Source organism: Bos javanicus, chromosome 29 (genome assembly GCF_032452875.1).
Source record: "Bos javanicus breed banteng chromosome 29, ARS-OSU_banteng_1.0, whole genome shotgun sequence".
NCBI lineage: Eukaryota > Metazoa > Chordata > Mammalia > Artiodactyla > Bovidae > Bos > Bos javanicus.
The window spans coordinates 50830585-50858498 of record NC_083896.1 but is presented as its reverse complement, the minus strand read 5'-3'; the positions used below and the strand labels follow the sequence as shown (position 1 = coordinate 50858498).

The following is a 27914-nucleotide window of genomic DNA, read 5'->3' as shown; positions in this document are numbered from 1 at the left end:
GGCAGCAACACATATCAGGATTTTATAGCTGTGAAATTATTGCAAAGACTGTCTTTTGGGGATTAAGTGGCATTTCTTGGCTTTAAAAAAGTCATACAGGGTCAGACCCGAGGGTAAGGTTCAGGAGTGCTGTGGGAAAAGACACTTGGCATTACTGTGAGCAGCCCGAGGGGCCCTGGTGGGAGCTCTGAGCACCAGGGCTCTCTCTTTGCTCGAACGTCACTTGCGGGTCTTGGGTGCGAGGTCGGCCTCCCTTCGTCCGGATTTCAAGGCCCCTGAGGCTCCAAGGAGGGAAAGTCCTGGTGAGTCTGTGGCAGACACGTCTGGTGCAGCGCTGCCGTGAAGCTCTAGGCGGTCCCCTCCCGGTGAACGGGACGCGTGGGGGCCGTGGCCCCGGTCACGTGCTGGGCTTCCTCCCAGAGGCTGAGCAGTTCTGAGTTCTGGATGGCGTGGGCCTCAGGTTTCGGTTAAAGGGAAGCATCTGGGCCTGTTGTGTGAAACACCGCTGGGGTTCTGAGCAGCTGAGCACGAAGCTCCCGGCCCCAGAGGTGCTTGCAGACAGACACACGGGACGTGAGTTCCCGCTCTGCGTCCTCAGAGTCAGTCGACAGGGTGGCGGAGGTGGGTCCTTGCCCTGAGAGAGCCCCTAGGTTGGAGAGCGGAGGTCTAGGGAGGGGGCAGAGGGAGGAGTAGAGGGACGCGGGTGCTTGGCAACCAAAGCGGGAGTGGGAGTCCACCTGGGCGCACTCCACGTTGGCCTGAGGCTCTGTCCAGCGTCTTTGTCCATCGAAGCCTGTGTGGTCCTCGCTCCCCACCCTGCTCCGTGTGAGGAAATGAAGGGAGGGTGTGCGGGGATGCCTCCCTCCCTCTGGGTGCCACTGGGCTTGGTGGGCCCCACAGGGGGAGGTAGAGAGCCCATGGCTTCTGTCAGCTCCCGTGGGTGCAGGGTGGAGTAAAGGGAAGTCCCTTCATCAGCTTACCAAACGAATTGAGAGATACTCGTTAGAAGACAAAAATGAGCAGTTTTCACTAGGTCACAGGGTGTCTGAGGCTTCAGACCACAGAACTGAACTCACTGATTGTGGCGTTGGCCTTCTTCAGAGTCTTCCTGACTTTGGGATGAAAATCGACACAGGTGAGATGTCACGGAAAGCAGTGCGTGTCGCTTGCCTAGGAGGAGAATTTCAGGCTGGGTGGCGGTGGGTGTTCACTCGTAGTGGGGAGCTGGGGCTGTGTGCTGAGGTCAGCCCTTGCCCTCTGTGGAGGGAGGCTTGTGAGGGACGCCAGGATGCGTAGAAGAGAGAGCACGTTGGGAGGAAGTGCCCGACTTAAAGCAGTGCCTTGGAGGCCAACGTGGGAAGAGGACCAGGAAGGGTGTGGGGCCGCGAGGTGCGGTGCCACAAGGGAAGAGGCAGGCCTGGCCTTGCCCAGTGCATCGCGTCCCCTCGAGGTGCAGTCTCTGCCCTGCAAAGAGGAGGACGGCCGGGCTCACGGCGCCTGCCCGTGCACTCGAGGGCAGGGGGTCAGGGGCTGCTGGGGGAGCCGCCCGGTGGGACCGGAGGAGGTGGGCAGGTGTGGGGTGGGCCGGCGGTCTGCCCCTCGGCGTCTGTGGGAGTTGGGGTGCTCCAGGTTTAAGGAGGGGAGTGAGGTGCCCGCACAGGCCTGTGCCCCAGAAAGAGAGGACTGTCTCTGCAGGGAGACCAGCCCCTCTTCCCTGGCTCACTCCTGGCCCTGGGCAGGGGGAGTGGCTGGCTGAGGATTGGACGTGCTTGTTAAGGGAGGGGCGTCTGGCCGATGCTTGGAGTCGCATCCTGAGTCTGTCCCTTTTTCTTTCTCAGTTTTGCAAATTGTGGCCCAAGACAGCTGGGAGTCTTCATTTTTCCCCAAATTTAAACCCAGTGAGGGAATTCCCCAGCGGTCCAGTGGGTAGAACTTGGTGTTTTCACTACCAGTGGCCTGCGTTGTATCCCTGGTCCGGGAACTAAGATCCTGCAAGTCACACAGCATAGGCAAAAAATTAAAAACAAGAAAACATCTACCCCTCCCAGCTCTGTGAGCCTTGAGCGGCTTTACGTTCACCACCTCCTTGTACTTGACGTGTCTCCCTTGTGTGGCCATTCCCACCTGCTCTCATCTGCAGGATCGCTTAAAAGTGTGAGCACCAAATCCAAATTGGGTTGCTTGGCTTCTGTTTTGCACTGCGGTGCCTGTCTTTCCCCTTTAAAGATCCCTTCTGATGGCAGCAGAAGGGTGTCGTGAGGATTAGGTGTTCCGTGTACTTAGAGCACCTTGAGCTGCTTAGGGTGGGGTCAGGGGTCAGGCGCTGTGTGGGGATCCTGCTTTGCTTTTCCTAAGGCCAGCCTTCCTTCGTGTGCTGGGGTTGGGAGGGCAATTATGAGTTTCTGTTGCAGTTTAAACAGCACTGAAAAAGGGCACTACATTGATACTGAATAGTCTTTTAAAGCACAGTGGGAAAAATAGAGCAAAAAAGTGAATATTTTGGAATACTTTTGGATTGTATTTATTGCTATTGAAAAATAGCTTTTTCTGGCCGGTTACTGTGCGGGGTGTGTGTCTGGTATGGTACTACCAGACCAGAGCCTTCTTCTGACCCTCGCCGTGCCTGCGAGAGCAGAGTCTCCGGTGATGAGGCGAGTGCTCGGTCGCACTGGGGGCTGTGGGGGATGGAGGCTCGTCCGCACGTGCCGGGCGCCTTCCGCGGGCCTCCTGCCCTGGACTCGCTCCTCACAGCCTCAGGGGCTCCTCTCAGGTAGCACACAGCTTCCATTCAGTCAGTTCCCCGTTCAGACTTGGTGCTCTCATCACTCACCTGCGGCCTGAGTCGTCCTCGCCTGGAGCAGCGCGCCAGCCTCCCCGGCACGGAGGGTGCCGCAGGGGTGGAGGGCCTGTGGGTCTGTGGTGCTGAGTCGTCCAGTTTCCAAGGCCTGGCCTTTCTCAGGCTGCCTTCCGTGGACGGGCTGTGGGTCCTTGTGTCCACAGCCTCCCAGACTGTCTTACGGGGAAGCTGGTTGCAGAGGGACAGGAGGCGCTGTTCTGCTGGGGCTTATGTGTCTGATGCATGTTCTCTGATGCAGCATTTACTGTAGATCTGACATAAATCTGCTGTATAAGTAGCTAAGAAAATACTGGTTTTCATATTGCGTTTTTGTTGTTTTGTGATAGTTTTGATACGACTCCAAGAGTGAAGGGTGTTTTGAACGTGCGTGTTTAAAAATTTATTTGTTTTTCTGGACTCTTATTTTTTGACATAATTGTTCAATTCATTCATTCACTTGAGAAACCTGTTGGTGCCTGCTGCGTGCCGGGCATTATCCTAGGCATCAGGGATTCAGTGCGTAACTGAAGGGCCCCAGTCCCTGTTCTTTCAGAGACTTAGATTCTGTGAGAGTAGACAGGACTGACTTCCGCGTTACTCTGCGTGCACGCCCTCACTTCAGGGGCCTCGGGCTGGGCCCCCGGGAAGTGGTGCGGCTCCTCGCGTTGCCGTCCTCTCAGTGGCCGCTGTCTCCCACAGGCTGTGGTCCAGTGTCTGAAAACTATTATTTCCTATATTTCTCTCAGGTTTGTACCGCCTGAGGTGGGGGGGTAGACCCTGACCCTGTTGACAGCAGTAGGTTTGGGAGTAATGTGGAGCGTGCGTGCGGACCCCAAGGGTGGAATTCGGAGGTGAGCGGACGGTGTCGTGTGTAGGTGGCATGTGAGACCACGAGACTGGAATCCGAGCTAGAAGCTGACGGAGGGGGTGGCGATCGTCACAGAAGCTTTACCTCTGTTTACGCAGCTGATACTTCACAGCGGGTACTGAGGTGCTCCCTGTTTCATGGAGAAAGGGGCGGAGGCCAAGGAGGCCGAGGCACGGCTCCTGAAATGGTCCCCTGAGGACCCAGACCCAAGCGACTAGGGCTCCGGACCTCTCCTCTGAAGTGCGTTGCTGAGCCAGCTCTCCAGGAGGATGGCCAGAGCTCCAGATGTGCCTGAGTCCAGGGGGGCCTGGGCCAGGGAGGAGGGCTGGCCAGGGGGTCGAAGGAGGGGACTGGGCGGGGGGCCTGACGGGCAGCTCCCAGGAGAAGAACTGGGAAATGGGAGGGAGGAGGTAGAGACCCCAGGGCTGCTCTGACACGGGAGCGCCCTTTTCCCAGCGCACAGCCGCACTCCTGGGATCAGAGCGGGCACAGCCTGGCAGCAGGTGCTTGGCCTGCGCCTCCCAGAGCCTCAGTCCTCCTGGAGACTGCCTGCCTTCTTCTCCCACTCCCCTCCCCATGCCCTCAGCCAGTCCATCCAGACCTGGGTCTCCCTGACCGCTCCCGGGGCTCCCGCAGGGCTCCCGGGGCTCCCCAGGTTTAGTGACATCTGCAGACTCACGGGGTCCTAGGATTGGGGTGTGAGTGTCTTTGAGGGGCATTCTGCCTATCACGATTGGGTCAAGAGTGCTTTTTTAAGATTAACGCATTTGTTCAGCAAATTCCTGGGTGCATATTTCACACATGGAACAGAAAAACCGACCAGGAGTGCCCTCGTGTGGCTCATGTCCCAGTGAGGCAGACGTGAAATAAGTAAGTTTAACGTACACGCGTTGTACACAGTGTTGGGGCTCCCCAGGTGGCTCAGTGGCAAAGAATCCACCTGCCAACGCGGGAGACATGGGAGTTTGATCCCTGGGTCAGGAAGATCCCCTGGAGAAGGAAGTGTCAGTCCACTCCACTGTTCTTGCCTGGGAAAGCCCATGGACAGAGGAGCCTGGCGGGCTACAGTCCATGGGGTCGCAGAGGCAGACACAGTTGAGTGACTGAACACACATGCACACATCCTGTGTTGAGGGGAACCTAAAGGGAAAAACGAAAGGGGCTTGCAGTGTGGGTGGGGAAGCTGGGGGCAGGTGTCCTTGGAATGCTGGCGGTGGGTGGGGAGCCACTGTACCTGCGCTTCAGAGCCGGAGGAAGGTGGGGCGCGTGGCGGGATCTTGCAGGTGAGCAGAGGAAGGACTTGGCTTTGGGGAGATAGGAGGGAAGACAGTTAGGAGCCTCTGGACCAGGTGAGAAAGGTGAGGACCCCTAGGGGTGGGGAGGCAGATCGGGAGTGACGGGCCAGGGTGGAGGGAGGGGTTTTGCCAGCAAGTGCTCCGATGGAGGAGGCGGGTCAGGCATGCTTTTCGAGATGGGTGGAGACTGGCTGGGCTGGGGTGAGGGCTGAGAGGGGCAGAGAGAGTGGGTCGTAGTGCTTGGGCGGGGCGGTGGGACTCAGAATTTGCTCTCCTGATCTAGTTGCTCACTAGAGCTGCAAGGATGAGGCCCTGGGGGTCCCTGCTGTGGCGTGCAGGGAGCGTGACTGTTGGAACGGCAGCTCTGGGGCACCAGATCTTCTAAGGCACCACGGTTAGGGCCAGCGGGTCTGGGGGTCATTCATCCTGTATGGCGGGGAAGGGGTAGTGTCATAGTAAGTGTTTGGGCAGGTCTTCCCAATTATATTAATTTTTGCTATTTACTTGTTCCTAAGTAAATATTTAAAGAAATGAAAAACAAAATCAAGAATGTAGTTTAAGAGAGGGTTAGTCGCTCCTTTGTGTCTGACTTTTACTGACCCCATGGACTGTAGCCCTCAGGTTCCTCTGTCCACGGAATTCTCCAGGCGACCATACTGGAGTGGGTGCCGCTGCTACTGCTAAGTCACTTCAGTCGTGTTCGACTCTGTGCGACCCCATGGACTGCAGCCCACCAGGCTTCTCCGTGCGTGGGATTCTCCAGGCAAGAACACTGGAGTGGGTGCCGTCCCCTTAATTATAAAACAGTGGACCCTCACCCCATTCCCTCATTTCTAAGCTTAAGTCGATTATTTTCATTTTACATCCATCTTTTCTCATGTTTACTTTAAAAATGTGATTACTTATTCTAAATTACATGTTAAATTGCATATCAGTCATGGGTGTTTTTCTCCATTTAGCCATTATTTATTGACTTCTTATCTTACTGTGGAAGATGAGGATTTAACTTACCTAAGCTTTCCTTTTCCCATGTTCTGATGTGTCACAGTTTTTAATTTAATTGATTTAGAGCATTTAATTACTGTCTGAAAATATTATTCTTGGCCGAGAATGATAATGATTTGACTTTTCAAAAAACGTGTATTTATTTATTTTTGGCTCTGCTGGGTCTTGGTTGCTGCGTGCAGCATTCTCCTTGCAGTGGCTTCTCTTGTTGAACACAGGCTCTCGGTGCACGGGATGTGGGCTTAGTAGCTGTGGTGCGTGGGCTTAGTTGCTTCACAGCATCCAGAATCTTCCTGGACCAGGGATTGAACTCTTGTCCCCTGCTTTGGCAGGGAGATTCTTACCCAGTGTACCGCCAAAGAAGTTCTGTTTTTGTTTTATAAATAAGTTCACGTGTGTCACTTTAGATCCCACGTACAGGTGATACCATACGATATTTCTCTGTTTGACGTCACTGAGTATGATAATCTTTGAGCCTGTTCACGTTTCTGCAGATGGCGTTAGCTTGTTCTTTCTCATGGCTGAGTACTGTGCGTGTGTGTATACTTACACAGCATGTTCATAAAGAATGTACCATACACATGTGTGGGTACATGTGTATGTGTGTACATATACCATATTCAGGACTTCCCTGGTGGCTCAGCTGGTAAAGATCCGCCCGCAATGCGGGAGACCTGGAATCGATCCCTAGGTTGGGAAGATCCCCTGGAGAAGGGAAAGGCTCCCCACTCCAGTATTCTGGCCTGGAGAATCCCATGGACTGCATAGTCCATGTGGTCACAAAGAGTCGGACACGACTGAGCGAGTTTCACTTCACTTCACTTCCATACCATATTTATTAAGGCTGTGTATACTCATCTGTCAGTGAACGCTTAAGCTGCCCCCATGTCTTGGCTGCTGTGAGTAACGCTGCTGTGGACACTGGGGTGCCTGCACCTTTTTGAATTAGGGTTTCTTCTGGGTGTGTGTCCAGGAGTGGGATGGCCAGATCATGTAGTAACTGCTCTCCATAGGTGCTGCCCCAGTTTCCTTTCCATGGATAGTGGGCGAGAGTTCTCTTTGCTGCACGTCTTAAGGGCTCTCTCACGCTCTCTTTTAAACTGGAGCAGGGCTGATTCACAGTGTTGTGTTAGTTTCAGGTGTGCAGCAAAGTGAGCCAGTCACACGCACTCGTGTGTCTACTTTTTAAAGATTCTTTCTCCTTATGGGTCTTTACAAAATGCTGAGTTGAGTTTGCTGGGCTATGCAGTAGGCCCATGTTGGTCATCCACTGCATATATAGCGGTGTGTATACATTGATCCCAGACTCCTGACTTCTCCTTCCCTCCCCTCCAGGGCTTCCTTCTTGGCAGGGTGGCCCTTTGCTGCTGGCATCTCGTTCCTGAAGGGTGCTTTCTTCTGTTTGTGTGAGAATGTCTACTGTCTGGGGTTTGCTCCTCTGCGTTGCCCCTCTGGTCTGAATTCTTTTTCTGCAGGTCTGTGTCCGTCTCTGGCTCGTGCTGGGAGCTGGCCCGGGTGCCTCGTGATCAGTGTCTGGCCATCACATGGACCAGTGACGGCTGGCATGGGTCGGGCTTCGGCAGAGGCCTCGCTGTGGGCCGAGGGGTGAGGGCTGAGGGTCTCTCTCACGAGGGAAGCCATGTGTCAGCCGTCTTCTCCGTCGTCTTCAGAGAAGCTTCAGGCTCCCTTCCTGCTGGGTGAGGAGGCGGGTGTGGGGAGCCTGGCTGCGGTTGCTCTGGGCGAGGGTCTCACTGCTCTGGGCGTCTGTCTCTCGGCTCTGCTTTTCTGAGCCTCCCTCCAGCGTGTGGTGGTGTCACCAGGCCTGCAGGTGGGTGTTCCTGCTTTGTGGGGGGCAGCCTGCTGTCTTCTGCTGGGATTTAGGGGTGTGGCCGGGCTGGGGGAGCGGCTGCTGCTCCTTCTGTCTCTTCCAGCCTGGCCCCCAGGGCCCCTCCTGAGGCACCTTCAGGTCCTGAGGCTGCCACACTCTCTGACGAGGACTTGCTTCTTGCTGGTCCCTCCTGTGGGCGGCTGGAGTCCAGCTTGCTTTGTTAGATGAGTCCACAACCATGGTCTCTTTCCAGTGTCCAGGGCTGTGGTGGTGTCCACTCTCATCATAGTCTTCTTTTAAATAAGTTTTGGACCGATTCTGTATATCACACACACACACGCCATGCACACCTTCATCACCTTGGTGGCCATTATCTATGCCATGGATTAACGGCTCCCTGAGGGAGGTCCTGGGAAAGAATAATGTGACTGTGTGCTTTTACCTTTTGACTCCGGAGTGGAGTGATAATACCTTTTATTGTGAACTTAGTGTGGGTGGGTGGTTCTCACTAGACACGTTTGACATGAGTTTCTAGTAGAATTGCTGAGAGAACCTGGAATTCTGTGGCTCTTACTTTACTTCTTACTCGAGGCAGCAAGCGGGTGGGCTTGGTCTCTGTTCACAGAACACCTGCTTCTTAGGGCTCAGTTCACAGTGCTCCAGGCCCCAGAGGTCAGGGCAGGGGACAGGCGTCTTGGGAGGATCTGCCTCACAGGTGTGACCTGTGGCAACTAGGCAGTTTCTTGCTGGTGATGGAGCGTGGTAAATAGAAGTCTACGGGGACGCCAGTGGATTCTGTAATTGCCGATGATGAATCAGTCAGGAGAGTCTGAATTCCTAACTTTTCGAAGAGTTACTTTGAACCCTGAGCTCCAACTTCTGAAACTGGAAATATTTGTAGAGTATATGTCATCGCGGTGGAGCACGGAAGGGAGCCTGCGTCAGGTAGGGTGTTCACAGAGGCCTCTCCAGGACACAGCACGCGAGCTGGGCCCGGAGGGAGCAAGGCTGGGCTGAGTTGCCCGCGTGGCCCTGCTCCAGGCCCTGAGAGCCCTGCGCACCGCAGCACAGAGGGCGCGGCCCTTCCCCGCGGCAGTCTGAGTTCCCTGAGGTGTCGTGTGGGAGGCTGCTGAAGAGCCAGGTGAGTGACAGGTCCACCTGTACGTGAAGGCCTCTGGACCTCAGAGGAAGTGGGTCAGAGGAGGCCTGCGTGGGAGGCGAGAGGTGTTCTAGTCGCGATCGGATGTGCTGGCGGCAGTGGAGGGGGTGAGTGTCCTCCTGGAGGAGAGCGGGCCAGACCCCCGATAGGGTGGGCTCAGGGACAGGGAACCTCGTGCAGAGCTCTGCGCTGGGGATGAGCACGCCACCTGCTCTGGTGGCCGTTCCGGGCGCAGTGACGCTCGTTGTTTCCTGGCTTGGTCACTTGAAAGCCCTGGGGACCGTTGCTAGTGCAGGACATCCGCTGCTCTCATGGGGCACACTCCGCAGGGTGTGCATTCCTCACCGGGCACCTGCTGAGCGCCAGGGGATATAGCCGGGCCTAAAACACGCAGAACTGCCCACTCCTGTGGAGCTTACATTCTGGTGGGTGGAAATAGAAAACAAAAAGTTGCATCATATGTGAGAAGACAGGATGTGCAAGAGGGAAACGTGCAGGTGAGGAGGTGGCGGGGGACACAGGGCTGTGGGCGCTCCACTTCAGACGCGTGGCCGGGGCTGGTCTCGCTCTGAAGGTGGCAGTTGTGCAGACTGGAAGGCACTGGGTCATGCGCTCGCTGGAGGGGACAGCAGGTGTGAAGGCCTTTGTGGGGGGCGATAGTCCGAGTGTGGAAGAGACAGCAGGAGGCTGCGCGGCTGCCATGGAGCAGGCCCAGAGGAAGGTAGGTCGGAGGTGAGGTCGGGATGCTGGAAGTAGGTCACAAGGAGAGGGCCTTGTGCAGAGCCTGTTCTTCCTCGTGTGCTAAACGCTGAGGGTGATGAGCTGTGGCCTCTCCCCCACAGGGGCCCAGCCCTTGTAGCCAGAGTGGAGAGTGTGTGAGGCGAGTAGTGAAAACCAGGGTAGTCAGCTCCTCAGGGAGGGCTGGCGATGGTCCGGAGAGGGTGGCCAGGTGTGGTGGCGCGGGGCCGCTCGGGCAGCCTTTCTGAGCTGCAGGTGCAGGAAGCGGGAGCGCCACAGATGGGCGGGACACAGCGGGGCTTGTGGGGGTCCCGGAATGACCATGCCTGCAGGCGGGGGGTGCAGTGGGAGCGCTTGGCGTGGCAACCGCTGGAGCTGGTCGTGCACACCTCCTCTGTGGCGTGGGGGCCGTCGACATGTCTTAAACAGCAGAGTGATGCTTTACCATTTATCTTGTATTAGTAGAATAGTAATTTTGAATGCAGAGGATGATTTTAGATGAAGTTTGAGGCAGGGAAGCCAATTAGGACAAGGTTGATTGCTCTGGTCTGGAGGAGATGGCAGGCATCTGAGTCCAGGCAGGAGGAGTGGAAAGGCAGGGTGGATGTGGGGATCTGGGAGTCAGAGCTGCCAGGGCCGTGGGTGGGGAAGCGCTCTGTACCATAGAGGCTGTGACTGTGCAGCAGAGATGCCATTCAGTAAGGGTGGCAGAGTGAGGCCCTCATAAACCCACTCCTCTGTAAAAGCAGTGACACACTAGCAAAAATGGTCAAACTCAACTGTGCTGGAGCTCTGGAAATAAACTAAAAGTTGACATAATCTCAGGAAGATTTATTCAAGTAAAACTGCTGAACCTCCACCTTGACTTCTTGTCGTTCTCCTCTGCCGTGACCTGGGTAGCTGACAGCCATGTCTTACAGCCCTTGCAGTGGCCTTGCAGCTCTTGGAAGGCCCAGATCGGATCTGGGGTCCCTCAGGAGTCCTCTGCTCAGAGCGGTGTTACTGACTGGCCTCGGCACTCTGGAGGAGCCCATTTGCAGAGCTGATGAGGAGGAGCCCACCCTTGTGTCTTTGTTACGATCAAAGCTGGGGGCTGAAATAGTGGGAGTATCTGTGGCCCGGGGACCTGAGCAGCTCTGACAGACTGCTGTGGATCTTGAAGGGTGCTCGGCAGGGCTGTGTGTGTGCCCCGGGGGACCTGAGAGAGGCCTGGCCTCCTGCTGTCTAGACCTGAGTCCTGCACAGACGAGAAGTGAAGGCAGAGGATAACTGCCTGAGGGCTGAAAGTGGGCCTCAGCGTGTCCACAGATCCTGGCGGCATCCGGACACTCACTAGTCAACACATGTAAGAACTCCCTGACTAGTCAGTCACTGATGACTCAGCTAACTGAGCAGAGACTCAGGGTAGCTGCAAACTATGGGGACTTACAGGCTTTGCAGGAAAGTCCCTGAGCAGCAACAGCAGCAGCGACAGCCCCTGGGGAAGGGGACAGTCTGAATTCCAGGGCTGCCTCAGTGTATTGTCTGAAATGCCAGCTTTCAGTAAGAACTGATAAGATGCACGAAGAAAGAGGAAAATATGGTCTTTACACAGGAAAAATGTAGTCAGTAGAAACTGTCCTTGAAAGGGCCCAGACGTTAGGCTTAATAATACTCGACGAGGACTATAAATTGTTAAAGAACTAAAATAAACTATGCCCGAATAATTAATATATGAGAGTGATATCTCACCAAATAGAAGCATCAGTGAAAAGGTAGGTGCTATTTTAAAAAACATGAAATAGGAATTCTGGAGTTGAAAATACAATAACTGAAAAATGAAAAATTCACTAGAGGGGCTCAAGAGTAGATTTGAACTGGCAGAAGAAAGAAATCAGTGAATTTGGGAATAGGATTTTTACTCTAATTAAATTAAGATCTAAATTAAGGTAAGCACAGATCCAGTTGAGGAACAGAAAGCAAAAAGAATGAAGAAAGATGAACAGAGCCTCAGAGACTGTGGGACACCATCAGGTGCACTGTTGTTCAGTCGCTAAGGCCTGTCTGACTCTTTGTGACCCCACGACTGCAGCACACCAGGCTCCTCTGTGCTTGCTGTCTCCTGGAGCTTGCTCACATTCATGTATGTTGAGTCAGTGGTGCTGTCCAGCCATTTCATCCTCTGCCCTCCCCTCTCCTTTTGCTTTCAATCTTTCCCAGCATCAGTCTTTTCCAGTGAGATGGTTCTTTGCATCAGGTGGCCAGAGTATTGGAGCCTCAGCTTCAGTCCTTCCAGTCAATATTCAGGGTTGATTTCCTTTAGGATGGACTGGTCTGATCTTGCAATCCAAAGGACTCTCAAGATCCAGTTCCACAATTTGAAGTCATCAGTTCTTTTGTACCGAGCCTTCTTTATAGTCCAACTCTCACATTCGTACGTGACTACTGGAAAAACCATTGCTTTGACTATAAGGACCTTTGTCGGCAAAGTGACATCTCTTTTGTGCTTTTTAACACACAAAACCATTTTTCATAAATGAAGAAATTAAGGTATTGCTAAATAAACAAGAATGAGGAAATTTCTTGCTAGCAGACCTGTGCTGCAATAAATATTCAAGGGAGAACTTCCTTGGTGGTCCAGCGGTTAAGAATCCACCTGCCAATGCAGGAGACACAGGTTCGATCCCTGATCTGGGAGGCTCTCACTTGCTGCGAGCAGTTAAGCCCGTGCACCACTACTGGGCTTGGATGTCCCATACTCTGCAACAAGAGAAGCCACCGCAGTGAGACGCCCGCTCAGTGCAGCTGGAGAGAAGCCCCTGCTTGCTGCGACTAGAGAAAGCCTGCGTGCAGCAACAAAGACCCAGCACAGCCAAAAATAAATAATTTAAAACAATGCTAAAGGGAGTGGTCAGGCGACGATAAGGGATACTCGATGGTAGAACACATGCAGAAGTAGAGAGCAGGGGTAAAGGCGGCTGCTGGGCAAATCTACAAGACCTTATGTTTCTGTAACGTCTGCTCTCCTACCTGACTTACAAGGAAACTGCATAAAACAGGAGTTTTTAACTAATTTTAATATAGTTTAAATAAAATTCCCAGGTACACAGGGGACATTCTTCAGAATAGACTGTATGTTAAGCTATTAAAAAAAAGCCTCAACTTTTAAAGGATCCAAACCATACAAAGTGTGTTTACCAGCCACAGTGGAGTGAAGTTAGAAATCCGTGGGATTCTCCAGGCCAGAGCACTGGAATTGGGAGCCGCTCGCTCCTCCAGGGGATCCTCCCAACCCGGGGTCGAACACAGGTCTCCCACATTGCAGGCGGATTTTTTACCAGCTGAGCCACAAGGGAAGCCCAAATAAAATTATACTGATGATCTTGTAATGTTTAAATGTATAATTTGTATGACAAAACTACCGCACAGGAGGAGGGAAGGAACAGCGCTATATTGGAACAGAATTTCTCTATACTACTGAAATTTTTCCTTTGGCCGTGCCACATGGCTTGTGGGATCTTAGTTCCTTAACCAGGGGTTGAACCCAGGCCATGGCAGTGAACGTGCCAAGTCCTAACCATGGACTGCCAGGGAATTCCCTAAAATTAAATTTATATTAATCAATCTAGATTGTTTTAAGTGTTAATTACGATCCCCAGGCAGCTACTGGGAAAGTAACTAAAAAACAAATAGTAAAAAGAAACGGAGTTGAACTGTGTACTGAAAAGCACTTCTCCTTCCCGGCTGGCACCAGTGGTGAAGAGCTTGCCAGTGGAGGAGACATGGGCTCCATCCCTGTGTGGGGAAGATGCCCTGGAGAGGGGCGTGGCAACCCACTCCAATGTTCGTGCCTGGAGAATCCTATGGACAGAGCAGCCTGGAGGGCTACAGTCCATAGAGCTGCAAAGTTGGACAGGACTGAAGTGACTTAGCATGCATGGTGTGCAAAAGAAGGCAGTGGAAGAATGCAGGAACATGACAGCCATTAGGAAACATAGCAAAATCGCAGGCATAAATCCTACCTTATTAGTAATTATCTTAAATGTAAATGAATTAAGCCCTTGAATGAAAAGACAGGTTGGCAGAATGGGTTAAAAAAAAAAGCATGGTCCAACTAAATACTTTGTTCAAAAGACACTGTAGATTAAAAGGTATAAACAAAAGATGCTAGTGCAAGGAAAAAAATGATATGCTTTGCAGACAGTAACCAGAAGAGAGCTGGAGTGGCTGCACTAACATCAGACAAAAGAGACTTTCTAACGAACTGTTATTAGAGCCGTAGAAGCGTATTTTACAATGGTAGAGGGTCAGTATATCGATTCTTTTTTTGTGATCATGCCTCATGGATTGCGGAATCTTAAGTTCCCTGACTGAACCTGGGCCATGGCAGTGAAAGTGCTGAGCCCTAACCACTGGGTCGCCGGGGAGTTCCAGTTCTAAACCCAGTACCAGAGCCTCAAGGTACATGAAGTAAGATACACGAAGAAATGAAGGGAGAGACAGACACTTCAACAGTCGTGTCAGTAGTTGGGATGTTAGTACCTGGTGCTCAGTAATAGACAGTGGACGGAGAGCAGCAGTGAAGAGGAGACGTCACCGTCAGCCGCCGGACGTCACGGGCCTCTGTGGCCGGTGCCGCCGGCAGAGCAGGTGTGCACGTTGTTCTCAGGTGCCCGGGAACGTCACTCAGAATGCACTGTATGTTATCAGGATGCACTGTATGTTATCAGAATGCACTGTATGTTATCAGGATGCACTGTATGTTATCAGAATGCACTGTATGTTATCAGGATGCACTGTATGTTATCAGGATGCACTGTATGTTAAGCCGTTAAAAAAAGCCTCAAAGGATCGGAATCATACAAAGTGTGTTCACCAACCACAGTGCAGTGAAATTAGAAATCGGTAACTGTGGGCAGGAATCCCTTAGAAGTATTGGAGTAGCCCTCATAGGCACAAGAGAGTCTGAAATGCAGTGCTGGAGTGCAGTCTCAAAAATGACAGAATGGTCTCTGTTTGTTTTCAGGGCAAATCATTCAGTATCACAGTAATCCAAGTCTGTGCCCCATCCACTAATGCCGAAGAAGCTGAATTTGAATGGTTCTATCATGACCTACAAGACCTTCTAGAACTAACACCAAAAAAGATATCCTTTTCTTCATAGGGGACTAGAATGCAAAAGTAGGAAGTCAAGAGATGCTTGGAGTAACAGGCAAGTTTGGCCTTGGAGTACAGGATGAAGCAGGGCAAAGGCTAACAGAGTTTTGCCAAGAGAACACACTGGTCACAGAAAACACCCTCTTCCAACACCACAAGAGATGCCTCTACATCTGGATATCACCAGATGGTCAATACCAAAATCATATTGATTATATTCTTTGCAGCTGAAGATGGAGAAGCTGTATACAGTCAGCAAAAACAAGACCAGGAGCTGACTCTGGCTCAGATTATGAACTCCTTGTTGCAAAATTCAGACTTAAATTGAAAAAAGTAGGGAAAACCAGTGGACCCATTCAGGTATGACGTAAATCAAATCCCTTACGATTATACAGTGGAAGTGACAAATAGATTCATGAGGTTAGATCTGATAGAGTGCCTGAAGAACTATAGACAGAGGTTTGTGACATTGTACAGGAGGCAGTGATCAAGACCATCCACAAGAAAGAGAGATGCGAAAAGGCGAAATGGTTGTCTGAGGAGGGCTTACAAATAGCTGAGAGAAGAAGTGAAAGGCAAAGGAGAAAAGGAAAGAAATACCATCTGAATGCAGAGTTCCAAAGAATAGCAAGGAGAGATAAGAAAGCCTTCCTCAGTGATCAATGAAAAGAAATAGAGGATAGTAATAGAATGGGAAAGACTAGAGATCTCTTCAAGAAAATTAGAGATACCAAGGGAACATTTCATGCAAATATGGGCAGAATAAAGGACAGAAATGGTATGGACCTAACAGAAGCAGAAGATATTAAGAAGAGGTGGCAAGAATACACAGAAAAACTATACAAAAAGGATCTTAATGACCCAGATAACCATGATGGTTTGATCACTCACCTAGAGCCAGACATCCTAGAATGTGAAGTCAAGTGGGCCTTAGGAAGCATCACTATGAACAAAGCTAGTAGAGGTGATGGAATTCCAGTTGAGCTATTTCAAATTCTAAAAGATGATGCTGTGAAAGTGCTGCACTCAGTATGCCAGCAAATTTGGAAAACTCAGCAGTGGCCACAGGACTGGAAAAGGTCAGCTGTCATTCTAATCCCAAAGAATGGCAGTGCCAAAGAATGTTCAAACTACTGCACAATTGCACTCATCTCACACACCAGCAAAGTAATGCTCAAAGTTCTCCAAGCTAGGCTTCAACAGTACGTGAACTGAGAACTTCCAGAAGTTCAAACTGGATTTGGAAAAGGCAGAGGAACCAGAGATCAAATTGCCAACACCTGTTAGATCATAGAAAAAGCAAGAGAATTCCAGAAAAACATCTATTTCTGCTTCATTGACTATGCTAAAGCCTTTGACTGTGTGGATCACAACAAACTTTGGAAAATTCTTAAAGAGATGGGAGTGCCAGACCTCCTTACCAGCCTCCTGCGAAACCTGTATGCAGGTCAAGAAGCAACACTTAGAACTGGACATGGAACAACGGACTGGTTCAAATTGGGAAAGGAGTACATCAAGACTGTATCTTGTCACCCTGCTTATTTAACTTATATGCAGAGTACATCATGCGAAATGCTGGGCTGGATGAAGCACAAGCTGGAATAAGATTGCCGGGAGAAATATCAGTAACCTCAAATATGCAGATAACACCACTCTTATGGCAGAAAGCGAAGAAGCACTGAAGAGCCTCCTGATGAAGGTGAAAGAGGAGAGTGAAAAGGCGGGGTTAAAACTCAACATTCAGAAAACTAGGATCATGGCATCCGGTCTCATCACTTCATGGCAAATAGATGGGGAAACAATGCAAACAGTGAGAGACTTTGTTTTCTTGGGCTCCAAAATCACTGCAGATGGTGACTGCAGCCACGAAATTAAAAGATGCTCCTTGGAAGAAAAGCTATGACAAGCCTAGACAGCATGTTGAAAAGCAGAGAGATCACTTTGCTGACAAAGGTCCGTATAGTCAAGGCTGTGGTTTTTCCAGTAGTCACCTATGGATGTGACAGTTGGACCATAAAGAAAGCTGAGCGCCGAAGAATTGATGATTTTGAACTGTGGTATTGGAGAAAACTCTTGAGAGTCCCTTGGACTGCAAGGAGATCCAACCAGTCTATCCTAAAGGAAATCAGTCCTGAATGTTCATTGGAAGGACTGATGCTGGAGCTGAAACTCCAATACTTTGGCCACCTGATGTGAAGAACTGACTCATTGGAAAAGACCCTGATGTTTGGAAAGATTGAAGGCATGAGGAGAAGGAGACAATAGAAGATGAGATGGTTGGGTGGCATCACGGACTTGGTGGACATGAGTCCGAGCAAGGTCTGGGAGTTGGTGATGGACGGGGAGGCGTGCTGCCAGTCCCTGGGATTGCAAAGAGTCGGACAGGACTGAGCGACTGAACTGAATGAGAGAAAATTTGGGAAATTCACTAATCTGTGGAAATCAAACACCCTCCAAAAAGAGGACACAAGGGAGATTAAAAAAATACTGTGAGATAAATGAAGATAAGATCACAGCACAGCAGGGCCTTCCCTGGCAGTTCAGGGGTTAGCAGTCCTTACTGTCACTGCAGAGTGCCTGCCTTCAGTCTGTGGCCTCCGAGGAACTAAGATCCCACAAGCCGTGTGGTGTGGCCCCCAAAAGAGAAAAGGCAGATAGCCTAAGTAAAGACGGGTAAAGTAGATACACAGACGTCCAGGTGAAAACAGAAGCCATTAGGCAACTGCAAATCAAAAACACAGTGACAGCCACTTCTCACACCCTAGGATGGCTAGAATTGAAATGACGGAGGTAACAAGTGTCGGCAAAATTGTGGAGAATTGGAACCCTGGCTCTTTCATAGTGGTGAGTAAGATGGGCTTTCCTGGTGGCCAGTGGTGAAGAATCCACCTGCCAATGCAGGAGATGGGGTTTGATTCCTGTGTCGGAATGGCAGGAAGAAATGGCCGGAAGAAAATGGCAACCCACTCCAGTATTCTTGCCTGGGAACTCCCACAGAGGAGCTGGCGGGCTACAGGCCATGACGTCTCAAAGAGTCGGACAGGACGGAGCGAGGAGACGACCACAGCAGAGACGGTGCTGCCTTTGGGAAGACATCTCGTCAGTTCCTGTGAGTTAGACGTGGAGCTGTCATTCGACCCAGCAGTTCTAGAAATGTGGATTCACACAAAAACTTGTTCATAAATGTTCCTAGCAACATAGTCACAGTAACCAAAAAGTGGTAACAAGCCCCAGATTCATCAAGCGATGGACAGATGACCAAATGTGGTGTATCTGTATAACGCAGTATTATTCAGCAGTGAGAGGGGATGAGGTCCTGACCCAGGCTACCTTGAAACAGTTGTGGCGTCTTCTGTGAGTGCTGAAGGAGACTGGCCACAGAAGAACATGGACAGGTTGTTTGTGTGTGAGGCGTTTAGAGGAGGTGAGCTGTGGAGATGAAGAGTGGAGCCTGGCCGAGGAGGGAGGGGTGAGCAGTGACTGCTGGAGGGTATGGGGTTTCTTTTTGCGGAGATGAACATCTTCCAAAATCAGACAGTAGCGATGGATGCACACCTCTGAATGTGCTCGAAGTCGCGGAGTTGTGCGCTTCAGATGAGTGAGTTGTGGGAACGTGAGTTACGTCTCACTCCGTTGTTAAAATAAGACACACTGTTAGCGTTTGTCTGGACCAAGCTGGTTTTATCTTCTGTGGCACAGCAGCTCTCAGTGTTCCCTGAAGTCTTTGGTTCCCGGCCACTGTTTGAAGGATTTCTGCTCTGAGGCCCAGCCTTCCTGTGCACTAGAGGTAGCATAAAGGGAGAACTCCGAGAATAGTCCTGACGGCCTGCGTGCGCTCAGGCGGTCCGTGGTGTGGCCCTCCTCACGCGCTGTGTGGGGCTCGGCTCCCGCGTGAGGCAGGAGAGGCCGGGCCGGGCCTGGGGCGCGGTCCTCCCCGCGTCCGCCCGCAGCACAGCCTGCTCTCTTCAGAAGCAGGCTTTTCTGTTGTCAGTTTTGGGCTTTTGGCTTCCTCAGGGAAGTCATTGCACACACAGACTGAACTTCTTTGTTTCGATCAAGTTTTATTGTAAATTTCAGACTTATGGCTGTAAGATTTTTGCAGTCTGCTGTGTTAGCTCTATGAGCTGGGATAGGCCCTGTGCTTTTCGTTTGAAACTAGGCTATTCTGAGAACACTTGGCGCTGTAAGCTGAAGAGCTCAGCTAGCAGACAAGAAGGAGTCGTTACCCAGCACGTTGTGAACCAGCGTGTAATTCCAGGAGAAAGAACCGGGTGGTGATTGTAGAACTCCAGGCTGTTTTTCAAAGCCTGTCCCTTTGGAGTGCGTTCTTTGCTCCTGACCAGGTGCATACTGTAGCTTGTTTGGGGGTGGTGGTTGTAGGCCGGTCTGGGTTTCTCATTAGCTCCCAGAGCTCCGACATCCACTGTGGGAACTGCCTGTTAGAAGCTTGGTGTTTTCTGTGGCCGACAGGCCTGCCGTGTTCTGGTGGGGTCCGCACGGGGGTCTCGCTGCAGGCCTTTGAGGCTCAGCCCCACATCCGGCTGCTCTGGCTGCGGCCAGCCCGTCAGGATGGGCTTCTGAGTCAGGGTGGGCAGCCACCTCTCTTTCTCCAGGTCTGCTGCTTTTTCTGAAAAGAGCAGACTTTTTGCTACAGCTGCTCCCAGCAGTGTGGGCCGGTGGGGCTTGGTGGCGAGGTGCTTGGCCGGGAGGGCCATTCACTCTCATGAGCCTGGGGGTGGCGCCGGGCTCGTGTTTCTCCCCGGCGTCCTCACCACGTGGAGGAGGGTGGCGGTGTGGTGAATTTGGGTCATAAGTGTGGATTTGGATGTGTTGATCTGTCTGTGGTGTGTCTCCCTCATGGCCTGTTCCGGGAGAGTCAGAACCTAAGCAGTTCCTGGGTGGTGGGGGTGGGGAGGGGCGTCCCCAGGGCCGTGGGGGTCCCCAGGCCTGTGAGGGTCCTCTGGGCCTGTGGGGGTCCTCGGGCCTGTGGGGGTCCCCGGTCCTGTGGGGGTCCCCGGGGCCGTGGGGGTCCCCGGGCCTGTGGGGGTCCTCTTGGCCTGTTGGGGTCCCCGAGGCCGTGGGGGTCCCCGGGCCTGTGGGGGTCCTCTGGGCCTGTTGGGGTCCCCGGGCCTGTGGGGGTCCCCGGGGCCGTGGCTCAGGCACAGCCTCGCTCTGCGGAGCCGGAGCACTGCCAGCCCGTGAGGGCCACTGTTTATGTCCTCGGTCCCCAAGGTGTTGTCTTCCCCGGGTGATGAGGGCACCCAGGCACAGTGCAGCCAGTGGACCCAGTGGTCCAGCCCAGACCTGAGCCCCCTAGGGTCAGAGACCTGAGCAAGTCTCATTTTCTTCCTTGTATCAGCTGCTTTTTTTTCCCCAGATGTTCAAAGGATTTTTTTTTCTTTCTTTTTTGGCTGTGCCTTGAGGCTTGCAGGTGTGTTACCTGGCAGGGGACGGACCCTCAGCTGTCAGCCGTGAGGGCGTCAGCAGTTGTGGCTCGCGGGCCCTGGAGCACAGGCTCAGTGGCTGCGGCGCGGGCTTCGTTGCCCTGTGGCGTGCGGGACGCTCCTGAATCAGGGCCTGGCCCGCGTCCCCTGCATTAGCAGGCATGTTCCTCACCCCTGAGCCGCCGGGGAGGCGTCTTCATTTCTGTTTGCTCTGAACGCTTTTGTCTCTTCACTCTTCGCACCTTCCACTTCTCCTCAGACCTCTGTGTGTGGCTTCTGCTCTTTTTCTTTCCGGCTGTGCTGCACAGCTTGTGGGGCCTCAGTTCCCTGGGCAGGGATTGAACCCAGGTCCTTGGCAGTGAGCGCACAGGGTCTTAACAACTGGACCGCCAGAGAATCCCCTCTTTTTATTCATTTTTGAAATGATTTTTAAATTCTGTTTTACCTGATTTCTCTTACCTAGCATCTGAGTTGTTCTGTGAATTTTTTAGTCCCTTCTCCGCTTTTCTTGCTGTTCACCGGCTTGTCTGGGGCTGGAGGCTCCACTGCTGCTCTGTCTGTGGGGCCGTCTGCCTGCTGCGTGGCATCTCTGTGTGGGCTGTGACCCGGTCCCCTGCGGTGTTCTTTAGGTGAGGTTAGTCCTCCGGACTGGGACACAGTCCAGGGTGGCTCTCCTGTCGCGCAGACGCCCTCCTCTGCTGTCTCCGCCGGGCAGTGCTCTTGGCATCTCTGAGCCAGGAGCAGTGCCCACGCTCTGCCCGGGGGGTCCCCTGGGTCTGTCCCTTCTGCCTCTTCACACTGCTCATGGGGTTCTCAAGGCAAGAGCACTGAAGTGGTTTGCCATTCCCTTCTCCAGTGGACCATGTTTTGTCAGATCTCTGCACCGTGACCCATCTGTCTTGGGTGGCCGTACACGGCATGGCTCCTAGTTTCACTGAGTTAGACAAGGCTGTGGGCCATGAGATCAGATTGCTTAGTTTTCTGTGATAGTGGTTTCCAGTCTGTTGCCCTCTGATGGAGAAGGATAAGAGGCTCGTGGAAGCTTCCTGAGGAGAGACTGACTGTGGGGGAAACTGGGTCTTGTTCTGATGGGCGGGGCCGTGCTCAGTAAATCTTTAACCCAATTTTCTGTTGATGGGCGGGGCTGTGTTTCCTCCCTGTTGTTTGACCTGAGACCAAACTACGGTGGGGGTGATGAGGATAATGGCGACCTCCTTCAGAAGGTCCCATGATGCACTGCTGCACTCAGTGCCCCCAGCCCTGCAGCAGGCCCCCGCCCACCCACGCCTCCCCAGAGACCCCTGGGCACTCCTGGGCAAGTCTGGGTCAGTCTCTTGTGGGGTCACTGCTCCTTTCTCCTGGGTCCTGGTGCCCACAAGATTTTATTTGTGCCGTCCCAGAGTCTGTTTCCCCAGTCCTGTGTAAGTTCTGTAATCAAATCCTACCAGCCTCAAAGTCACATTCTCTGGGATTTCTCTGTACCTTTGCCAGATCCCCAGGTTGGGAAATCTGTTATGGCTCCTGGTGGTGGATTAGTTGTTAAGTCTTATGACCCCAGGGACTGTAGCCTGCCAGGCTACTCTGTCTGTGGGATTCTCCAGGCAAGAATACTGGAGTGGGTTTGCCATTTCCTTGTCCAGGGGTTTCCCAACTCAGGAATTGAACCTGGGTTTCCTGTACTCCGGGCAGATTCTTTGCCAATGGAGCTGCGAGGGAAACCTGTGGGGTTATGGGTCCTAGAACTTTACCAGCAAGAATTTCTTTGGTATAATTGTTCTGCAGTTTGTGGGTTGTCTGCTCGGCGGCGCTGTGGTGGGGTTAATGGCGACCTCCTCCACAAGGGCTCAGGTCACAGGCTGTGTGACCCTGGGAGCCACACCCGGAGCCTCTGCCCCGCGGCAGGCCGCTGCTAAGCTGTCCCTCGCGGGAGGCTCAGAGGTCTGGCTCAGGCTCTGGTCCTGGTGCTCACAAGGTTTTGTGTGAGCCCTCTGAGCGTCTCTGCTGGGTGTGGGGTTTGATTCTAAACGTGATTTTATCCCTCCTGTCGTCTTGCTGGAGCTTCTTTGCCCTTGGACGTGGGGTATCTTTTTTTGGTGGGATCCAACATTCTGTCGATGGTTGTTCAGCAACGAGTTGTAATTTTGGAGTTCTCGCAGGAGAAGATGAGTGCGTGTCCTTCTACTCTGCCGCCTCGCCAGGTAAGGCACTGAGCATCACTGAAGGCACGCGGCTTGGAGTCTGGCGGGGAAGCACCAGAGCAAGAGTGAGCACGGGGACGCAGCTGTGCTGGCCTTTGGCCACCTGGTGGGAAGGACTGAGTCATTGGAAAAGACCCTGATGCTGGGAAAGGTTGAAGGCGGGAGGAGAAGGGGACTAGAGAGATGGTCGGATGGCATCACTGACTTGATGGCCATGTGTTTAAGCAAGCTCCGGGAGTTGGTGATGGCCGAGAAAGCCTACGTGCTGCAGTCCATGGGTTCACAAAGAGTTGGACATGACTGAGCGACTGAACTGAATTCCTCCTGCCTGCCCGCCGTGGTGTGTTGGCGTGAGGCCTTGTGGCTTTCAGTGCTTTCCTTGTCAAGGGAGCTGTGCTCAGAGATGCGAAGTCATTGTCCCTTGGTTGCAGAGCAAACCAGAGGCAGTGCTCAGATCCAGCCTTAGGGCCCTGCTCCAGAGCCTGCCCTTGTCCTTGGGAGATCCTGCGCGCCGCTTGTGAAAATGAATGTGTGTGTGTGCGTTGCAAATCGGCCAGGCTTTGGCTAACAGGCCCCAGCTTCGTGCCCCCGCCCCGGAGGCAAGGCACGCCCCCAGGGCCCCCTCGCTCCTGTGCCTCCTCCCCCTGAACTCCAGCCTCGTGCCTGCAGTTGTGGGGTGCCTTCCCCGCCGTGGGCAGTAGCTGTCGACCCCCTCCGTTCTGCATGCTGCCCTCTGCGCTCCCAGTCCTTTGTCATTTCTGCTCAGCTAAGTTCCTGCCACGCAGGCCTGTTTCCCTCGGGCTTGGCGGACAGAGCAGAGTTCGCCTACCAAGGAGCAGCACAGACCAGTTCTTGCACTCTCAGGAGAAGCACACTCACACAGACGCACGCCAGCATGGGCACACGCGCAGCTGCGCCCGCGGGCACGCAGAGTGGCGCACGCCCGCGGCTGCCTGCCCGTGCTCAGGCCGCACTGTGGTGCCCCTGCAGGTCCTGTGGGCGGAAGGCGCCCACGGCCTGGTTCCGTAGCCCTCTCACCCAGTCGGTAAAGGCTGCTGCCGCGGGCGGTGCCTTTTCAGGAAAACTTCAGGAAGGTTTGTGCTTGACCCACCGCCCCGCCTGCAGCTTTGTAGGGTGCCCTTGAGTGCTGGGGCGCCTCTTCCGGAGGAAGAAGCCAGCACTCGGGGCTGGGAAGGAGAGTCCAGTCCCCTTGGCCTGCCCCTCGCTCACCAGAGCTGACCACTGTGCTCATGTTAAAGACCCCCAGCCTCTACTCACCCCGCAGTCCCCAGGTGGAGCATCGTCTCCCTGAGGGCAGAAGTGTTTTAACCTGAGTCTGGGCACTTTGAGCAGTGCCTGGTGGGGGAGCTTGCGGCTCCGCCCGGCTGGGGCCTTGCTAGAATAGAAGGGGCTCGAAGGAGGATTCATTTTGGAGAGGTGCAGCCCTGTTTGTTAGCAAGTTAGTGGTGAAAGATAGCTGGTGCTGGGAGTTCCCTGGGAGGAGGTTGCCTCTCCAGCAGCAGTGGAAGCTGGGTGGTGGGCCATGTGTCTTCAGGGCGTCAGTGAGTGCCCAGCCTGTCGGTGGCCCCGGGGCGGTTGCTTTGGAAACCTCTCCTCCCTCTGGGGTGGGGACTTACTTGCCTGCATTCCTGCTTTGAAGCAGCAGCGGGGACCTTACAGAGGGAGCGCACAGCTCAGCCTGCGGTGTGACGAGCAGCCTCCTCTGTGCAGTGCTGTTGAGACGTGTGGCCCCGGGAACGGCGCCTGCTCCCCAGGCCTGTGTACACAGCTGTCAGGGGGCTGAGATGAGCACACAGGCAGACCGTGGGGAGGAGGGTGAGGAGCGCAGAGCGGGGTGTGGGGGTGTGACTGTCAGCTAGTATGTCTTCCTTCCTTCTTTATGTAATGGACGGTCCCCAGACTTCACTGCTTACTATAGAAGGGCACCTGTCAGATGTTGTGGGTTGGTGAATTTCATAAAGAAAATTGGAAGCCTACAGTAGTTAAAACTTGATGCTTTAAAAAATGATCTTGAAGTAAAAGTCACCTTTTGGAGCAGTCGCTTAGCTGAGAGTGGTTTATCATGGAGCATGCTCAGCGACGCCGCGCGCCCGGCCCGGGACTGTGGCGAGAAGGCGAGCAGAGCAAGCTGCGCGCCTTTGGGGGGCTCCCCTCACTCTAGGAGCGTCCACAGACTCGCTGGTCCTGACGAGGGGCTGCGCCCGACCGATGGCCTCAGGTGGAGGCAGGTGGCCTCTCCCCTGGGCTCCTGTGAGCCTGGTCCTGCCTTTAGCGGATGTGTCACTGCTGTCAGGAAAGAGGTGTTTGTTTAGAAATCAGTTAAAGTAAGATGCCTTTGTGTTTTCTCTTTTTAGGCAAAAGTAAAGAAGCAGAAATAAAGAGAATAAACAAAGAGCTGGCAAACATTAGATCCAAATTTAAAGGTAAGAGTGTCTAACCGTTGTCCACACACAATATTCTTTTGTAAATTTTGCAAAAGGGACTTAATCTCTTAATCGCATCTTTGTTTTTTTCATTTCAAATCAGAGCGAAGGCCTCAGTACAGATGCTGTCCTGGCTCTGTTGATGTTTAAAGTAAAGCCGGTGGTTATTCTGGAGTAGTTTGATGGTCTGTGTAGAGTTGATTCTGGATAGCGGGGCTCCTCCCCCGTCCAGCCTTTTCCTGGAGCTGGGAGGACTCTGGCTGGAGCAGTCCCCGCCGACTCTGCTCCACAGGGTGCAGGAGCTCCAGCCAGCTCCCTGACGGCGCGGGCCTGCTCTGCGTGGGCGCCGCGCTTGCCTGAGCGCTTCCTGCCGGCGGCCCCTCGGCTGTGTCTGCGCAGCGACCGCGCGGGCCCTGCGCTCAGTCTCCGCCCCACGCCGGCCAGCCTGGGGGCGGGCGCTCCCTGAGCGGCCTCATTCGGGAGCACTGTCAGGTGTGGATTTTCGTTCTTGGGACATGTTTATGAGTCCCGTAGACTTTAAATTTTCAGTTAATTTTTACAAATTTGAGACCTGGTTCAAATCTCTGAGCAGACCTTAGCCGGAAGAGTGGCTGAAGCTGCCTAGAAAAAGTGCGTTGAGGAGAGGGCGAGGCGAACCCACCGAGCCGGAGGGACCGCGGACGGCAGGGCTGCCGGCAGGACGCAGGCCCTCGTGGGGCCAGGACTGTTCCTGCCGGACTCGGGGAGGCATCTGTCTTACTGTTGGCCAGTCCGGGGATCCTCTGGGAGGCCTGAGAAAGCCTTGGAATTTTATGTGGAGTGCTTTGCTTATATGAATGTTTCGTGTGTGTCTGTGTGTGTGTGTTTGTGGATGTCTATAACTTTCATTGCTTAAAGTTTTTGAAAATTGACTTTTTTGTGGAGCAGTTTTATTTATTTTTAAATTTTTATTGGAGTGTAGTTGTTTTACAATGTCAGTTTTTCTTTTTTTAAATTTAGTTGTTTTTGGCTGCTGCTGGGTCTTCCTTGCTTTGGCAAGCTTTCTCTGTTGATGCAGGCCGGGGGCTTCTCTGGCGGAGCACAGGCCCGGGTGTGCCGGCTTGAGGTGGTTGTGGCGCGGGGTGAGCTGCTCTGCAGCACGTGGGCTCCTCCTGCGCCAGGGATGGAGCCCGCCTCCCCTGCACTGGCAGCAGGCTCTCATCCCCGTGCCGTCAGGGGCGGCGGTGTCGGTTTCTGCTATACAGCAGGGCGAGTCAGCTATGCGTGTTCATGCGTCCCCTTACGTTTGGATTTCCTTCGTGTCAGCACAGATCACTGAGGAGAGGCCCCGTGCTGTGCAGTAGGTCTTCACTAGTTACCTGGTTTATACATGGGTGCTAACGCACTTCAGAAGTGTTTGACTTTTTGTGACCTTGTGGACTGTAGCCCGCCAGGCTCCTCGGTCCATGGGATTTTCCAGGCATGAATGCTGGAGTGGGCTGCCATGCTCTCCTCCAGGGGATCCTGACCCAGGGATCCAACCCTCCTGCATTGGCCGGTGGATTCTTTACCACTAGCACCCTCTGGAAACCTCCATGTGTGCACGTCACGTGCAGTCTCCCCGGTGCTCTTGGGTAGCAGTTTCATGCTCCCAGCAAGATTGAGAGGGAGGCGCAAAGGTGGCTCAGGACAGCCCCGCTGTCCCCACGCGTCCCAGCGCGCGCCTTTCGTCACAGCCGCACACGGCGCGGCTCCCCGTCGCGGACGCCCTCGCTGTGTGCTGCCTCTCCCCTCCCGCCGCAGCCCTGCACCCGCTGCTCTTTGTCCTCTCTCCATGGTTCACCTTTTCTAGAACGTCACAGCGCTGGAGCCACACAGTATGTGCTGCTCTCGTTGGCTCCTCTCGCTTGGTTTATGCATTTAAGGTTCCTTCGTGTCTCGTTGTGGCCTGACAACTCATTTCCTTTTACACGGCTGACACTCCATTGCTCGGTGTACCGCCGTTCATTCATCCATTCACCTACTGAAGGAGGACATCTGGGTTGTTTCCAGGTGTGGGCAGCTATGAATAAAGCTGCTATAAACATCAGTGTGCAGGTTTTACTGTGGTTGTGTTTTCAAGGAGCGTGACTGCGGATCATGTGGTGAGACTGTGTGCACGTTTGTGAGAAGCCGCCCAGCTGTCTCCACGGTGGCTGCACGTTCGCACCCCACCCAGTGGACCCCTGTCCTTCACCATCTCCTGGAGCTTGCTCAAACTCCTGTCCACCAACTCAGTCAGTGATGCCATCCAACCATCTCATCCTCTGCCGTCCCCTTCTCATCCTGCCTTCAGTCTTTCCCAGCATCAGCGTCTTTTCCAGTGAGTCAGTTCTTTGCATCAGGTGGCCGAAGTATTGGAGCTTCAGCATCAGCATCAGTCCTTCCAATGGATATTCAGGACTGATTTCCTTTAGGATGAACTGGTTTGATCTCCTTGCAGTCCAAGGGACTCTCTATAGAGTCTTCTCCAGCACCACAGTTCAAAAGCATCAATTCTTCGGGACTCAGCCTTCTTTATAGTCCAGCTCTCACATTCATACATGACTACTGGAAAAACCATAGCTTTGACTAGACAAACCTTTGTCGGCAAAGTGATGTCTCTGCTTTTTAATACACTCTCTAGGTTTGTCATAGCTTTCCTGCCAAACAAGTGTCTTTTAATTTCATGGCTGCAGTCGCCATCTGCAGTGGTTTTGGAGCCCAAGAAAGCCTGTCACTGCTTTTATTTTTTCCCACGTCTGCTTGCCATGGAGTGATGGGACCAGATGCCATGATCTTAATTTTTTTTTTTTATGTTGAGTGTCAAGTCAACTTTTTCACTCTCCTTTTTCACCCTCATCAAGAGGCTCTTTAGTTCCTCTTCACTTTCTGCCATTATAGTAGTATCATCTACATATTTGAGGTCGTTGATATTTCCCAGAAATCTTAATTCTAGCTTGTGA

The 27914-nt window shown here is 53.1% G+C and overlaps 1 protein-coding gene across 3 annotated transcripts in view; it reads left to right on the top strand.

The window, feature by feature from the left end:
- The window catches only part of AP2A2 (adaptor related protein complex 2 subunit alpha 2), a 67432-nt gene that overhangs the window by 4953 nt on the left and 34565 nt on the right, over positions 1–27914 (top strand). For all 3 annotated transcript variants that reach the window (XM_061407473.1, XM_061407474.1, XM_061407475.1), the window contains exon 2: positions 24883–24951. In XM_061407473.1, the coding sequence (XP_061263457.1) occupies positions 24883–24951 (69 nt within the window). The remainder of the gene's footprint in view (positions 1–24882; positions 24952–27914) is intronic.